This window comes from Ambystoma mexicanum, chromosome 1p (genome assembly GCF_040938575.1).
Source record: "Ambystoma mexicanum isolate Mex_15411 chromosome 1p, UKY_AmexF1_1, whole genome shotgun sequence".
Taxonomy (NCBI): Eukaryota; Metazoa; Chordata; class Amphibia; order Caudata; family Ambystomatidae; genus Ambystoma; species Ambystoma mexicanum.
The window spans coordinates 1,096,026,821-1,096,044,155 of NC_090921.1; the positions used below are offsets into that span (position 1 = coordinate 1,096,026,821).

The 17,335-nt window shown below is 47.7% G+C and overlaps 1 protein-coding gene across 3 annotated transcripts in view; it reads right to left on the reverse strand.

Moving 5' to 3' along the window:
- Nucleotides 1-17,335, reverse strand: part of IGSF9 (immunoglobulin superfamily member 9) — a 665,024-nt gene that overhangs the window by 225,625 nt on the left and 422,064 nt on the right. For all 3 annotated transcript variants that reach the window (XM_069604696.1, XM_069604697.1, XM_069604695.1), the window contains exons 8-9: nucleotides 15,255-15,400; nucleotides 13,332-13,474 (exon numbers count right to left, since the gene is read on the reverse strand). In XM_069604696.1, coding sequence (XP_069460797.1) covers nucleotides 13,332-13,474; nucleotides 15,255-15,400 — 289 coding nt within the window. The remainder of the gene's footprint in view (nucleotides 1-13,331; nucleotides 13,475-15,254; nucleotides 15,401-17,335) is intronic.

Here is a 17,335-nt window from a genome sequence, read left to right on the forward strand (position 1 = left end):
CTACGGGGTCGGGGACCTGCGCTTGGGTAGCTCCAGCTACCACGTCGCCCTCGCCGTTCTAAAGGCACCTTCTACCTCCATGGCCTCAAGCTGCCTGGCGTAGTGGGCCCAGCGTTTCGTGGAGCGGTCCTTTAACGTCTTTGGCTTAAAGAGCCTGCACGCTCGACAAGACGTTTCGACGTGGTCTCTTGGGAGACACAAGTTACATACTAAATGTTTGTCTACCCACAGGAATTTGCGATTACACTCGGGGCAGAATTTAAAAGGGGTATTTTCCATAATTACAGGCTATGGCAGCTGGGCAAACAAAGTGTAGGGAGGGGGGCATATACATCCTAAAATGACCTCCCCCCTCTCTCCCTACTATCTGGGCCGAGGCACGGGGCAGCAGCCTTCCAAGGCCGAACGGTCCGTCGCAGTATTCTTCAACGGGCAGTTTCTCGGTCTTCACCGGCATGATGTTTCGGAGGTCGGTGAAAGGATAGAAAGAAATACTATCGATAATTGAATAGTCAATGGCTTTACGCCGAACGGAACTCGGCTATACGCGTCCGTCTAGAATGGTGGAAAATAAAAATCTGAGGGACCTCGACGCGTGAGGGATCATGGGTACAGTGGACGTCACACTAGGGATAGCATTACTAGCACGCCCTGTCGACGTCCCTTTTTGAGTTTCGAAAACAACTGTAATACTCTGCAGCTTCCACTAGGTGTGAGCCTATGCACAGCATGTGATCTAAGCAGATTCCAAAATCCTGAAAAATATATATATTTTTAATTTGTATTTATTGGTCATGTATAATGCGCCTATACACAAGTGTTTCAAGGCGCAGCAAGACAGGGGGCGGGAGGGTCAGGGGACAAAAAAGAAACAATCCTACTAGGCCTTGTAACATTGAGATTGTGCAAGTGCAGTAATGAGATGTGCAGGGGGAGGGCGAAATGCAGGTCAGAGGGTGAGAGGGTGAGAGCCAAGGGGAGCCCATTGGAGGGAAAGGAATAGAAGGCATGGGGGAGGATGGGCCAAGAGTTAAGTGCGAGAAAAGGGGCTGTAAGGGCTAGATTGGTGCTGGTCCAGCCAGGGAAGTGTGCGGGGGGGGAGGGGCAAGTGCAGGGCCAGGGGGGAATAGGGAGACCAAGTGCAGGAGTACTCGGCTCAGGGGGGCCTGGTGCCCTGTAAGACTCATAAGGAAACAGGCAGTCAGTCAGTGATGGAAGGGGGGAATAGCAAGGGACGGGGAAAAGGAAGGAACCTAAGAAAAGGAAGGTCTTGAGAAGTTTTCGGAACTTAAGGAGATCCGTCTCAAGTCTGATAGAGGCAGGGAGGCCATTACAGAGGGGAGGCACCTGCAGGGAGGCACCTGTAGATCTCTACCCCCCTCTCGCTGCTTGGAAAAGCGTCTGATCTGCAGTGAGTTAGAGCTAGATGACCGAAGGGCTCTAGCAGGGAGGTATTTAGGGAGCAGGAGTTGGATGTAACAGGGTCCCAAGCCCCAGAAAGTGGATGATGCAGAGGGACTTGAACTTGATCTCGCAGCCACAGGGATCCAGTGGAGAGATTTCAAGGCAGGAGAGATGCAGTACCTGGGCGTGAGGCCAAGGATAAGTCTCACAGTCCTCTTCTGGATTAGTTTAAGAGAGCGAAGAAAGGAGTTAGGCAGATTGATGAAGAGGCTGTTGCAGTAATCAAGCCTGGAGAGAACGAGAGCTCTGGAGACATTGAGTTTCTGGGGGAAGGTGAGGAAAGGGGGAATGCCACTGAGGAGGTGCCGCTGAAAGTGGGCCTTCTTGGCAAGGTCCATGAAGTGTGTAGAGAAGGATAGAGAGGAGTTAAAGAATGACACCAAGGTTTTCTGCTTCACAGGACGGTGAGGCGAGTGGGCCCATGGACGGTGGCCAGAAAGCTGAAGGGAAGGAGGGAGCAGGGGTCCCTATGAGGAGGATCTCGGTTGGCAGTCAGGAATGAGTGAGGAAGTGGAGGAGGCAGAGGAGGGACGCTTGAGGGAGAGCTGTGTGCTGTCTGCATAACACTGGAAGTTAGGAGAGAAGGTGGTGATCAAGTGGGCTAAAGGGGCAAGGTAGATGTTGAAAGGCCAGGGCGAAAGGATAGAACCCTGGGGGACACCAGGTGGAGAGTGAGATGGAGGAGAGGAAAGGGCCCAGTTGAACCTGGGAGGGTCGGTCGGAGAGGAAGGAGGTCAGCCAGGCCACAGCCAGGTCAGTAATAGCCGATTTATAAGGGTGGCACGGTTGACCGTATCAAAAGCAGAGGAAATGTCAAGAAGGATGAGGATGGAAGGAGGATTAGAATCGAGATCAGTGTGAAGGTCCTCACAGGTGTTCAAGAGAGCAGTTCATGTGCCTCTGGCAGCTATGAAGCCAGACTGGCCGTCGTGGAGGCAACCAACAGCTTCAGTGCGGTAGATAAGCTGGGACATGGCAAGTTTCTCCAGGAGTTTACCCAGGTAAGGGATAGCGGAGATGGGGTGGTAGTTGGCTGGTCAGTAAGGGTCGGCAGAAGGTTTTTTGAGGAGAGGGTGCACAAGGTAGTGCTTGAGGAGTGAGGGGAAGGATTCAGTGGCAAAGGAGGGATTGCAAAAATCAGCCAAAGCTGGGGCAAAGGAGACGATTGTCCTTGATAATTCTGGAGGAGGGGGGGAGCACCTGTTTAGATGAGAATTTCATAGAGCAGACTTGTATCAAGACATCATCAGGTGAAATGGGAGAAAAAGAGAAGAGTAGAAGGTGGGAGGAGGGGTAGGCCAAGGGAGGCCTCAGAGCAGGTGAGGGAGAGGGGTGGGAAGTAAAGGAAAGAGGAAAGGATGTCCTGAGTTTTAGAAATGAAGTGAGAGGCCAGAGAAGTGCAGAGGGCCAGGGTAGGGAGCAGAGAGGTGGAGACTGCAGTAGGGTTGGCGAGTTCCTTGCAGATTTTGAAAAGCTCAGCCATGTTTTTGGAGGCCACAGAGATGCAGGCTTGGATAAAGGCCCTCTTCTTAGAGCAGATGGAGCTTCTGTATTGCCTTTGGAGAAGGCGGCAGGCCAGTTTGTCAGAGGATGAACTCAAAGCCTGCCACCTCCTCTCAGCTGCTCTGCACTTGCATTTCAGAGAGGCCAGGTCGGTGTCATACCAAGAGTTGCACTTGGAGGTAGGCTTCATGCGGATACTCATGACATGGACAAGGATATCCAAGGTATTGGAGATGGAGAAATTAAGTTTAATAAGGAGTGTGTCTCAGTGAGGGTCAGAGGCAGGAGGAGGAGGGGGAGTGAAGGTGGCTGCAAAGGCGGTAGCTGACACTCGCTTCATATGTCGAATGACTGAGAAGGAGGCTGGCAGTGTGGGTCGGAGTTTAGACAGGGGACCAAGGAGGTCCAGGTGAGAGGAGAGGATGGAATGATCGGACCAGGCGAGAGGAGTGATGAGAGGGTTGGAGATGGGGAAGCCAGAAGAGATGAGAGCGTCCAAGGTGTGTCCAGCTGTGTGCGTCGGCCCAGAGGAAAGAATGGAGAGGGAGACAGTCATAGAGATTGCGGAAGAGCCAGCATCAGAGTAGTTGAGGTGAATACTGAAGTATCTGAGGAGGAGAAGCTTGGAGGAGGCCAGGAGAGCAGAGGTGAGGTCAGCCCATTCAGAGAGGAATTGGGAGATCTGGCCAGGGGGCCTGTAGATGCTGGCTATAATCAAGGAGAAGCCAGGAGAGACAGCAAGCATGCAGACAAGGCATTCGAAAGAGGAATAGGCCTGGGTGGGTATTATGGTAGCAGGAACCCACTCAGGGAAGATCAGGGCCACTCCACCACCAGGCCGGTTAAGCCTGGGTTTAGAGAGGATATTGTAGCCCTTAGGGAGGAGCGTGTCAAAGCTTGTGACAGAGCTGGCTGTGAACCATGCCTTGGTGAGAGCGAGGACATCAAGGTCAAGATCTTCAGGGAGGTGGCAGATGTCGGAGGGGTGTTTGAAAGCAGAGCGAGAGTTGATGGTAGCTAAGTGGAGCAGGTTGCCGCTCTTGAAGGTCTTCCGAGGAGGGGCACAGGAGTGTGGTACACTCGTCGTAGGTGGCAGAGGGGCTGGAGGGAGTGTGGTAGGAAGAGTGAAAGGAGAGGGGAGGAAGTTGAGAAGAGACAGAAGACACCTATCGAGAAGGAGGAGGTTGGGCTGAGAGCCCTCACCCATGACAGTGCCATTTAGGTAGACATTAATGAAGACCCTGGAAGACAGGAAGGATGCTAAGAGTACCTCCCAAAGGGTGTTGCTATTAATAGGAGAGGAAGAGAAAGGGGAAAGTGTAGAGACCATGTGGGGAGTCAATAGGTTAGGAGCAGGAATGACGAGTATGTCGGTGAAAGTCTGCCTGGAGGAAGCGCTAACATAGATGTCCATGTTGGGCAGGCCTGGGTTGGAGACCTGGCAGTCCTTGTTGAGCTTTTCCCTTCCAGACTAAGACAGAGGGATAGCATAGGTGATAGAATAGCAATTAGAGAAGATAGGGGAGATTGAGAGCACCATTGAGGGAGAATGCGGAGAGAAGACAGGGAGAAAGAAAGGAACTGCAGAGCATGACAGCAACTAGACCACACAGCAATGTTACAAACAGGCCAAGTGAGTAGGGAAAAAGGGGCAAGATTGCAGTGCAGCAGAGGCAGGTACTACAAGTGAGTTATAAGGAAAGGTGAAGGGAACTGAAAAGAGGGCAGACAAGGAAAGAGCTAATTTCTAACAAAATAGCAGTTGCAAAAACACGCAAAATGAATTTCATGAAAATAAGCAAAAACATGGTTTAGGATCCAGCAGCAGTAGCAGTAACACAAGGTTTTGGGTTTAAAGGAATCCAGAAATAAAAAAGCCAAACGTAAGGTACAGCCGAAAATTGCAAAAGGCACAGATTAGACTATCAAGGAAAACCGGAAAAGCCTACATTCGAGAGACAGCAGTAGTGGCAATAACACGCAGATTTGAATATCAGAAAGACAGGGAAATCAGGGAGTTGTGATACGGCGGGTGAGGCGATTGCAGCGATGCAGCAGAAAATCCAGGAACAGATAGAGTCAAAGGCCCTCATTCCGAGTTTGGAGGTAAGTACCGTCCATTACCGGCATGGCGCAAATAGCGTGTCCGAGCTGGCAATAGACTGCTAAAAGCGCACTATTACGAGTTCGCGGGCAAGAGCTTTGCGCCATGCCGGTAATTAAGGTAGCGGCATGCTGCAAAAACGCCTGAAAAACCCCATACCGGCATGAACCGCACCGTAGCGAACACTACCGCCTTAGAGCAACGCGGCATTAGTGGTGACCGTAAATAGCAGTCACCGTTATTTACGGTCACCGTTAAAATGCAGAACTGGAAGTAGCATCATCGCACAGGAACTGGAAGGAGCACAGCGGCCATCTTTAAAAACACAATCCATTGCCATCCTCACCGGACAGGACCCCTGGCACACTGCTGACATACCGGAAAGTTACCAATACTACCGAGGAATGCACAAAGCGCCAAAAAAGGGAGCTGTCTGCCTCCGAAAGGAGCGGTTCAGCCCTGACGAACTGCAAATGCTCATGGATACCCTCCATGAGCATGCTGGAACTGTTTACAGCAATGAAATGCGGAGGGTGGTGGTGCTAAAAAAAAAAAAGACATCTGGGCACTAGTGGCGCAGAAGGTTAGCGCTGTGGGCAGCACCCCCCGCACCACAAAGGCAGCCACAAATGGTGGGACAACCTGCGGCTGAGGGTGCGGAGCATCCTCTCTGCGAATAGAAGCCCGGCCTTGGAGACTGGAGGAGGCCCAGGTTCGCCCATGAAACTCATGCCGTGGGAGGAGACATGTGCGGCCATGATAGGCTGCGAATCCATTGAAGGGGTCGGAGAAATGGAGTGCGGTGGAATGTCATCCGCTGATGGAGGTGATTGTTCAAAGTCAATACTGCCAACACCAATGTTATGAAAGTCACTGCTAAGGTCTGGCCAAGGAGTCACGGCATGGTCGTCCACAACCCCACCCCCTGTAAATCATGCCGAAGCAAGTGAGACCCAAGCTAGTGCCAGGTTCAAGGCCGTAACCTATATGACACATACCACACAAAGTGGCCCATTCCATGAGGCACACAGGGCAGTTGACGTAAACAGTGTGCACGTTAGACAGCACAGTACCCGGCCAACAGGAGTGACACCGACATATGCATGCATTTACCACCCAAGTATTGAATGATGTGCCGTTCCCTACCCAAATGCCGATAACCCACAAATATCTGAATGTGCTATTGGAGCCATGCATAAATGCTGGCTCTCAAATCATCACTCATGCCGTCCCTCTCTTCCACCCCCACAGGCAGTGAGCATGACAGCGAGGAGCAGGAGAGCAACCGACCCAGCACTTCCAGGGGCCAAGGCAGGGGCTGCCGTATCCCAGCGAGGAAGACAACACCTGGACGAACACCACCGGCTCCAGCAAGGCCCGTGGAGGGTGCACCACCCCCACCCCAACCCCTCCCTGCACTGGCTGCAGACACATGCCCAACGCTGCAGTCTGAGGAGTCGAGTGTGGCTGGGGAGGTGGCAGCCAGGGCCCCCTCGAAGTTGCCGACAGCCCCTATTCCATCTGTGGAGCGACAGAGGACGACACATTTGAAGTCGTGCACACCCCTGAAGCCTACTCTAACCCCCCAGGTCTCCTTTAGTGACTCAGGTGAGACCGACACACCTCAGCAATCTGGCCAAGGACCAACACAGGGACATGCCAGTCCTGTGTCCAGTTCCCTTGAGGAAATCCTTTACTGGCATCGTTTTTGCCTTACCTCCAACCTCGGAATGACCCCCATTGTCTGTAACACGATGCAGGAAGTGGTCCGTAGACAGGTCAGGCCAGAGTGTATGGGTGTGGAAGATGACGCCAAGAGAGCAGAGTGGAACCAGCCAAGCGCAATGGGCACTCAGGAGGGGAGGGACAAGGAAACAGCAGGAGGAAGAGGGAAGGGAGAGTTGCAGCCAATGCCGGTAATTCAGTAGTGAAGCAGAGGACAAGGGAGGCCACGACAGGGGGAGTGCATTCCAGGCGAAAACAGGGCGAACAAGAGGGGGGTCCTGAAAAGGAGCACCCAATAGTGATGAGGATGGGAAGAGAGGCAGGAGAGTCTTACCCACTCAGTGCGGAGAGCTGATCCGGAGTCGCAGTTTGAGGTGGCAGTAACGTTTAACAGATGCAGGCCATCTCCAGGCCTGGACAGGGGTAATACAGGCCCTTATGGATGGCCCTTTGAGGGGGCCGGTGTCGCCTGCCAGCTCCCGGACCAGATGTGCTCTTAGAACATGTCACAGCCAATCGGGCAGTCCACAAGGCGTTGCTGCAGAGGTTCAGCCGGCAAAGGATTCCACGTCGGCCATGATGGAAAAGGATCTGCCTTTCCGAAGTGGATGGAGCTCCATGCAGCAACTGAGCATGTGGCAAAGTGAAGAGTGCCCAATTTGGGCTGAATAAATGATATGTGAAAGGATCACATGGGAGGAGACAGCTGTCGGGGGGAGGTGGTGACTCAATCAGACGAGACGCAGTATTCTCCCCTTCCTCCTGAAGACCTTATAATACCAAAGTACTTGATGGCTTGTTGTCATCCCACAAATCCCCCTCCCCATTGTAAAAACCAGAAACCACTGCCTTTTTGTTACTCTAGTCAAATCCCATTTATAACACAAACAAACATAACACATATAACATCTCCTGTTTCTGATGTTTCTTTGTACAAAACGATTTGAACAACATCATTTCAGAAATCCAATAGCATATGGACTCCAGCTCCCATAAAGCCTCAAGTGCTGAGACGAAGAAAAGGAGGAAGAAGTTGATGCAATCGACAAGAGTTCAAGGAACCACAAGCAGACTAGTTGTTTTCAAAACCCTGAAGTACACAGGACCTTCAAAATCAGAAGCTGCACTGTGGGGAGTGAGAGTGCTGGAGAGGATGTCAGATCCCAGCTGGGGGCTAACAGACGCAAAGCAGACAGGATCCGAGAAGGCTGCCGGTGCTGGAGGAGAGACAGATGAGCACGGAATATCCCGGCGGCACTGGGAGCAAAGCAGAAACTCTGGACAGCAATTCTGTACCCGGACCGAAGAGGCAAGCGGGCCTGTAACCGCTGAGCCACACGGACAGCTAGAGGGACGTTCACACACTCAAAGCTGGAGAACAGATGAAGGAATCGACCCACCAAGACGCGAACCGCATCAGAGGCACAAAGAAGACCTGGTGCGTTCACCTAAAGTTGCTGGGGACCCCGGGTGCTCAACGTCAGCATGTGAATGCAGAAAAAGTATGTGAATTATTTGAAGGAAGACAAGGCAAAGTGCAAATGCCAAGATTGTTTAAATACAAACAAAACCCAATGTTAAAGCAATGCCCAAAAGGAAGAATATATGAATACTGACAATATACAGTGCAGCACTAAACCCTGAATGAACATTTATGCATTAAATGTCAATGTGGGGGAAAGCTGGAGCAAGTGTTACCATAAGTAAACATATTGAAGGACAACAACGTTGAGATGACTGTTGCATAGTGAAAAAGGACAGTGAAACCAATGATGAGAAGTCCTGGCAAAAGGAATACACCAGGTAGTTGACATTTGGGGAAGGATACCTGGCAGGGAAGTACACCAGGGGGTCTTGCAGGACCCCAGAGCAAGGATTCCTGGCAGGGGAGTATACCAGAGGATTTAGGAAGTGCATAAAAAGTAAACCTGCCAACTAAAGATACCAGGCATTTTGAAACTGTATTAGAACTTTAAAACTGTGGGAAGAAACCTGGCAGAGTAGTATACCAGGGGATCCGAAGAGCCCACAAGAGGATTCCTGGCAGAGGAGTATACCAGGCAAATCCACCAAAGTTGTAAAGAAAAGTCTAAAGCTGTGGGACGATACCTGGCAGGGGAGAACAGCAGGAGTTCCACCCAAGATTGTACAGGAAAGCTTCACCATGTTACAAAATACCTGGCAGAGACGTATACCTGGGAAATTAAGAAGTACATGAAAGAAGTCCTGATAGGTAGATACACCAGGCTCTTGGAGTTATACAAAGGCTTAACACTGTGACAAGATATCTGGCAGGGGAGAATACCAGGAGATCTGAACAGCTCACAAGAGGATTTCTGGTAAAGGAGTACACCAGGCAATCTGCTAAAATACAAGAGAAGACAAAGAAAGAAAGCTTATTGTGGAATGTATTATATGAACAAGAACGTTTGTGTACATAGCAACTTTGTGAATCCAGTACAAAGAGAGCAAGCAAGTGTTGGATATCAGGAAATGTATTGTTTGAACAAAAACGTCTTGAATCTAGTGTAAAGAACTAAGAAACTGTTATTCGAAAGAGACACTGATGCCATCCTACCTAAAATATCCAGGGGAAGGGAACCACTCTCTGTATCCAAGGGTTTCTCGTGGAAAACATTTTCTGTTGGATTTTTTATATTTTGGTTCTAAACACTTTTTACTAAACATAAGTCAGAGACATTTCCTTGCACCCCTTAGTTGCTTGTTTCTGGTGTGAGGGCCACATTAGATTTTAGGATAGGCTCAGAGAGGCGTTTATCCAACCTACTTCTGTTTAATAAAGATGTCTGACAATGAGAATATTACAACTTTGTGTCCGCCTCTCATTTCTGACCCCTCACATCACTCATACCTGGAGTACATCAGGGTGTGGCCACTGGACTAGCCGCACCGTGAGCCAGGAGTGTTTGAAAGGAAACACCCCAGAGTGTGAGAGACTGCTATTCCTGTGGATTACCGGACAGAGGGGCCCAGTCTTTGAGACCAGAAAGTGAATTATTGTTTGGCTTGTTTTCAACTCGAGGAGAAGACACCCTGCTTCTATGATCCCCCTGTTTTCAACCCCGAAGAAAAACCATCCAGCAAATTGTTTGGCCTGGGTACAACCCAAGACGACGTCTTGTTATTTGTTTGAGTTGAACCCCCTTTTCTTGCTGCTTACAAATAAAAACCCTTTGAGTTACCATCTAGGTTATGCGTCTCAGCTCCGTGACATATGGTGTCAGAAGTTGGATCAATAAGCCAAGACTATGGGGCTACCCCATCATAGTGAAAATGACAGCTGAGAAGAAGAATACTGGGGTCCAGTCTAAAGACGAAGGGGGGTCCTTCTAGAAAGAGGTATCTCCCAAATTCAGGGGCGTCTTCATTCTCTTTGGATCTACATTTTCAGCAGTGCTCGTAGGCAACAATGCCACAGACTTTAGACTGCTCAATAAAAGCCACACACCAGCAATGGGGTGGCCAGTGCAAATTTCCATTCTTCCATCAACCTGGAAGAAGGCTCAAGATCAAGGTGGACCATCATCCTTCAAACCCGGAGGAGTAAACCCTAAGGGCACTCCCAATTTATGCCCCAGCAGCTAAGACCATTAGCTTGAATTTGAGGCGGTCCATCAAGAATTCAGAGAGCGAAGAAGGTCCACACAATCTGTCCGATGGCAAAGAGACCGGGGAGGTTCTCCTGTCTCTGCAAGAATCAACTCTGATGCAGGCAGATCAGATAGAACTCATGGCTCCTAACACTAGAAAAGAGATAGCCTGAGGACTGCCTGCCCACCTTGAGAATATTCTGGGCAATTTGTTAATGGGACAACTGATCATCCTTAACCAGCTAAATGTGGCGGTTACCCATCCCATAAGCCCCAACTCCACATAAAGCACTGCAAACGTTTGCAACATGCAACAACCTGGAGGCCTTCTTCCACAACTTTGAGCAACTAGCCGAAGCAGCCAAATAGGAAAAGGAGAACTGGGCCTAATACATTGCCTCTGTAGAGAGACCACCAGGATGCATTCCCGGTATTAAACACTGAAGGACATTGGTCCTATGAGACCCTACGAGATGGGATACTCATGACGCAGGGTTTCAACACTAACTAACTTAATAAAGAATGGGGCAGAAACTGAGGAAGGCTATGTTGGGTGACACTGGCCTTCCTACCACCAGTTACCTGAACCTGGAGTGCATCGGTATCCAGTGGTATAATCGCTGGAAATAACATCGAGGTTGACTCAATATTTTTTTAAAGGCACTATCCAACACTTTCCCCAAATATTCAAGACTGGATTTTGTTTATATAATTGCACCAGTACAAAAATACATTGGGAAGGGTTTTTAGTGCCTTTAAAGAAAAAATCAAGTCACCCTCAATGTTATTTCCAGCTATTAGATTGCATAGGACCAAATGCATCAGGTTGCAGCCCCTGGACTAGGCTCACTCTGAGCTGGTAAGGAAATAAGACAACAATAACTATGTGACTGCTGGCAAAACACCCAAGACTGTGAGTGACTGTCATGTGGATAGTTGGAAAAAGGGACTGGCACTTTCACTTATTGCTTGCCTTGTATAACACTCAATGAGAAGCCATCCTGCTATTTGTTTGCCCTATTTGCAACCTGTGGAACAGCCAACTGGTCTGCCCCTTCAAAGACCCAAGGAGAATATGTCCTGTTATTTTTTACAAATAAAGCCATCTGGGTCCATTCGTCTATTTGATCTCCACTCAGCATTGTGACAGTGCAAAGAGTGAGGAAATGTTATCTGCTGTAGTCTGCAATGGAAAGATATGATTCCCCACAAACAGAGGCTAAGACCGTAAGGCCGCCACACCTTCAGCAAAAGGCCCACAACATCCTAACTTCTTTGACAGCCTATTCTCTGACCAAATGAATATTGCGGGCTTTATATGTCTGGCCTTTATGTATTTAAGGATAAGCTTTTTCTCCTTTGTCATCTTTGACCTGTAAACGCTTATATTGAAACACCAGGAATGTGATCTTCTGAAAAAAGAATTCCTCATAATGCCCAGGAGCCAATCCATCTTGCTCACTACGGGGCCAATTCACAAAGACGTAACTATAAGCAACTCTGAGTTATTCCTTGAGAGAGCCTATTTGGGGCACAAAAGCGGTGTTGGTAATAACTCTGACTTACTATTGACATACTGTTCTGTTTCCAGGAGTGGCTCACGAGTAAGTATGCCTTAATCCTGGCACGTTCTTTGGAAATTAAATAGTCTCTCTCTAGGAGTACACCCTACGCAAGTCAAAGGTACTACAGGTCATTTCTTAGCGAATCAGTCCCTTTGTTTACTGGAACACTGCGGCACAGCCAATCAAATTCAGAGTACCAGCTCATGTATCCCTGCAAGTTGTAATCTTGAAGCGATCACTCTTGCTTAACCTATACTTTTCACAAGTCACCTGCAAGAAGAAGAATCATTGAGGTGCACTTGTGTCAGTCTGGGGTTTCTCCTTTTGCAACACACTCTCTCTCTCTCTCTCTCACTACCAAAACACAATGCAACAGTTGAAAATAAGGAGGTGAGGGAATAGTTTATGGGAAATAACTAAGCTAAAAACGCAGACAGCCTAAAAAACCTGAGCTGGACTCTCTATATCCACCAATCGTTGATCAGAGCGCAGCATAAAAATAATAAAGAAAAACAAGAAAGGCAATGGGAAAAACTGCTATCAAAGACGAGTACGGTTCAAAGCAATATGAATATGAAAGGGGGGTTAGAAGGATGCTTAAGGGTATGTGGGTGCCCCATTTTGAAAGAAAACTTTCACAGATAGAAATAGTTAAGTTAGGATCCTAAAACACACATATCAGGACACAATGGGCCAGATTCTCAAACCTTTTTTTGTGCAAGTGAGGAGATGAGCTAGTGAGGTACGCCCAATTCTCAAAGGGCATCTGAATGAGCACACCACATGTACGCTCATTCAGATGCCCTTTTTTTCCTGACTTTGCACATTGGCTGCATGCAATGGTGGACTATCACGCCCAGTTAGTGAATATTCACCATTTAGGCAACAGCAGACCAGTGCATGTCAGCAGCAAAGGTGGATCAAATGGACATTACAAACAATTCTTGAAAAAAGTCTACCTGAAGCTCTAAAATTAGGTAAAGTGAAGGAATTAGTGTTTTCAGGTAATAACCGTAGGGCGCGGAATGTAGTGCAGAAATGGGCACATAAGAAGAAAACAGGAAGGGCAGGTAACTTACCCCTAACACTCGTTTTGACAATGTTTTAAAACTACTCCACATCTAAGCACTAGATAGAAAGAACATGCACATAATGTGGCCCTGTAATAGGCTCATGCCGCAAAAATACCCTTAGCGAAGAGAAATAGGAAAGAACAGGCAGTGAAAAAAAGCACTTTGGGACAGGGAGAAGAAACATTTGGAAGAAAAGAAAAAAGAGACAGAATGGGGGTGAAGGCTGAGGATGGATGACAAAAGCTTTGAGTCTTTTGACCAGCATGGAATGATTCCAGGGACTCACCTTGCGCAGATCCAGTGGTTGCCCATCTTTAGTCCAGTTGACAAACAGAAGTGGAGGGTTCGCTCTCACCGGGCACTTCAACACCCCTTGCATCCCGATTGGCAAATATGTGTCGAGTGGCATGGCGGTCACTTTAGCAGGGTCTGTAGTGGCAGGAAAAGAAATGCACTGAATGAACCACCAATGTGTCACCAACCCAGCAGAGGCATTTAACCATTTAAGGCTGGGCCTGTCCAAAAGGAAGACAGTAGTGGACAAGCGCCTACACCTCATCTTCCACTTGCCACTGCAGCTGTTTTTCCTGCTCTAAAAGTACCTTACCAATGGATCGGCAGAGAAAAGAAGGAGAATTAGGGAGTAATGGGTTAGGGGAACCACAAGCAGAATGAACAAAAGGGACAAGGAGAAGGCAAGGAGACAAAGGACAAAGAGGCACAAGGACTAGAGAAATGAGTGTGGTAAAGAGACCTAAGGGCCATGAAGGTCCAGAAGAAGCAAATAAGAGGTCTGAGAGCACCAAGGTGAGAAACAATGTAGGATAGGAAAAGGTGGAGAAACATGGCCATGCAACAAGGGCTGGAGAGCAGTACGTGAGTGGAGAGACCGCGAGGGATGGCCATGCACATGACGGTATTCAGAGGAGGAACAATAGGGCAAGTTACAATAAGAGAGGAATAGGGTGAAAGAGGCAGAGAACCATGAAGGTCAGAAACTAGATAAGAACTACAGGGGAAGTACAACCATGAGGATGAAAACTAGCAGAGGGAGAGCCCATGGGAGACAATAACGAGGAGAGAAGGACCACACATGCACCAACGAAGGTGGATGGGTCTATGAGCGAAAAGAAGTAGATGGAAAATATCATCAGCAAAAAACGTGAAAAAGAGATGAATTTTGAGGGACATGAGCCAAAGTAGAGCCTGCCCCTCGGGATGCTGATAAGTGGAGGGAGAGAACCTTGGCAAAGAGGAAGCAGGCAAATATGAAAAACATATTCAAGCAGAAGAGAGAATTCAGATGTAAAAACGAGGCAGAAGATGCCCACTGTGAGGGGATGCAGAAGAAGAGATGAAGAAGATCCATGAAGGGGGAACAATAAGAAGCAACCAAGAAAGAGGGATGGTAGGAAACAAGAAAGTAAGAGCAAAGCAGTAGAGGGAATATGTGGAATTTGCCAACGAATTAGGAGAACACACCCTAAAGTGTCTCTACACATGTCCCTGTAAGCATGTCGCTGATCAGTGCTGTGGGTGCCAGGATTGGTGCCTCTGCTAAAACATGGTAATATCATTAACACTGAGGTCTCTGAGGTCACCACTGGAACTCCTGGCATTAGGACACAGAGGTTGTATGGCTTAAAGAGAAGAACGTAGTGCAAGAAAGCATCAAATTCCTGTCTCTCGCTTAACTCCCCTCCCCTCCCCTCTTCTCTTCTTTACTTACTAAAGGCACTTTCTAGTCCTTTGTTGGGGGATTGGATTTGATGGTACTGAGGCTAATTGAACATGCTTGGCCGTCTATGTAAATTCTGATCTGATGTAATTCTTGTGATTGGTAGATTCATGAATGCTACAACATGGAGTCTTGCAGGAGAGAGTGTTTCACTTGCAGCAAAGGTAGCACATTATGAAGTCAAGCAGCACAGGACACATGATTATTGGCAAAGATATATGGGGGTAGTCTGTCTATGCACAAAGCAATTTTCATTATTTATGCAGAATATTGTGCAGGGAAACCCTTCGCCCTAGACACAAGTGATGAACAGCTCATTAATTAAGAATAATTTAGATGCTGCTTCATCAATTTTCAGTGAAGAACCCAGGATTATATTCTCATTTTACAGGGCTGGTGCCTGCACTGCCAAGCTACCACCTCCCAAAATGCAATCCTGCTTCTCCAGCCATGTTTTAGGTAAATTCTTACGCAGCACAGTGAGGTAGGCTGAGGCGGAAGGAGGCTTGAGGATTCCATTGCTTGGGACACAGGTGTATTTTCCAGAGTCCTCTGGGATAACTTGCTGGAGCAGGAGGCTTCCGTCGACCAGAACGCGCACCCTGGACTGAAGGTGGCTGAAAGAAAATAAGGCATATTACTGGATGAGGAAAGAAGCCTAGCACATTAGTTATTGAGAAATCGCATTCCCAACAGAGGTTACTTTTTGTCAGAACTGATCAAGTGAACATTTAAATAATTTTTTTACCTGCAAAATCACCCACTAAATAATTAAGCAATTATTAATTTACGTTTCAGATCCAATTGTCACGTAAGAACTAGCGTGAATTCCAAAGTCGTTTTTCACTCTAACAAGCTTTCGACTCGGCAAAACGTTACAAAAACCTTTATTCTTTATCTGCCTTTTGTAAAACAGTTTTCATGAAATTCAAAGGTTAGTACAGGGGCATTTGTAGAAAAAACATGTGTGGCATTTTTTGTGGGGAAAACGTGGGACTGGTTTGGTGTCATCAGAAACGAGATATAAATGAATAATGTCCATGGTGTCACTCTAGTCTAGTACTGATGATGTCATCAACACAGCCAGCAGGCAACACATAACATCTCCAATATCTGTTATTTATGGGTGGATTTGAATTCCTCTAAGGTCTCATTTGAAAGATATTTTCAATCCTAAGAAGTGGTCCTGTACACATTTACTCTGACTCAGAAAGTGTCCATGTTTATAGTACAGACAAGCAATTACAGGGACAGTGTTCTATGTTCTGTTCTTTCGTTTCAATGATTTGTTTCTATTATCTGTTTCAGGTATAAACATTTGATAGAAGTTTTGTAAGGTGTAATTGCAAGCACACCAGTGGTCTAGGGTTCAATTTCTGTTTATTGTTTCTTTGACAAAAAAGGAAGCATTATTTAAAAACTCAAAATCTATTTTAAAAACAAAAACTGTACTCACCTTAGTGACAACGGTACTCTTATTCCTTAGTCCCCCTTTCTGCCATACATTTGGGACACCCTGCGGAACACGGATTGAAACAGACCCTGTTGCAAGGAGCAATGCAATAAAACTTTCCAGTATTTACCAGTATGGTGGGGCAAAGGCTACGAGCCCACAAATGTCCACCACTCCCTCCCCACGCTCAACGCTCAGTCCCTTTATCAAGTCGGACTTAGCTTCTTTTTAGCTGTGATGGGAAGGGGGCTAAGGGCCCCATTGTGTCCTTACTCTTACATCCTGTCCCCTTTCCGTCTCATGTTTGGATGATTCCCCTCGAATTTTCGACCAAATAAAGTGCAAAATAAATTTGGTCAAATGTGAAAAGGTCAAATATTTTCCACCAAGCAGACACAAGCCTCCACACCTGCTATCCAGACTCAGCAGGGTTTGACACAGTCATACTTGACACCGCTGAGCTTCACACATTTGTTACTTCTTATACCTTGTATCCAGTTTCTCCCATGCAGATTGTAAAATTCCTATTATTATTATTATTATTATTATGGTATTTATTTAGCGCTGACAGAGCTTCAAGAGCAAGGGAGCACTTTACAGAGGTATACAATAGTACAGATGCATAACGTAGTACTTTTCAGAGGTAAGAACAGAACAGATATACAGCAGGGGTAGGATACAGAGGGGCACAGGGGAGGGGTACAGCTGTACTCGGTGGTGGGCGAACGGCGTCTAGCGAAACAGGTGGCACAAGGGGCGATGTGATGGCCTAGGTGTTGAGGAGGAGAAAGTCCCTGAAGAGGTGGGTCTTGAGTTATTTTCTGAATTGTAGGTGCATGGGGCTGAGTCGGATTCTGAAGGGGAGGAGTTTCCATAGTCTTGGGGCATAGGCAGAGAAGGCTTGTTTTCTGGTCCTTTCCTTTTTGCAACGGCAGATTTCAAGTCTGCACGTGTCCTGGCTACTGGTGGTGCGCTGTCCGCCAGAGATGCTGAGTTCCTCTGCAAGTTAGCTGGGTAACTTGAGGGTGACTGCCTTATAGATGATGTAGCAACACTTGAAGGTGATTTGTGCGTGCAGTGGAAGCCAGTGAAGGTCAAT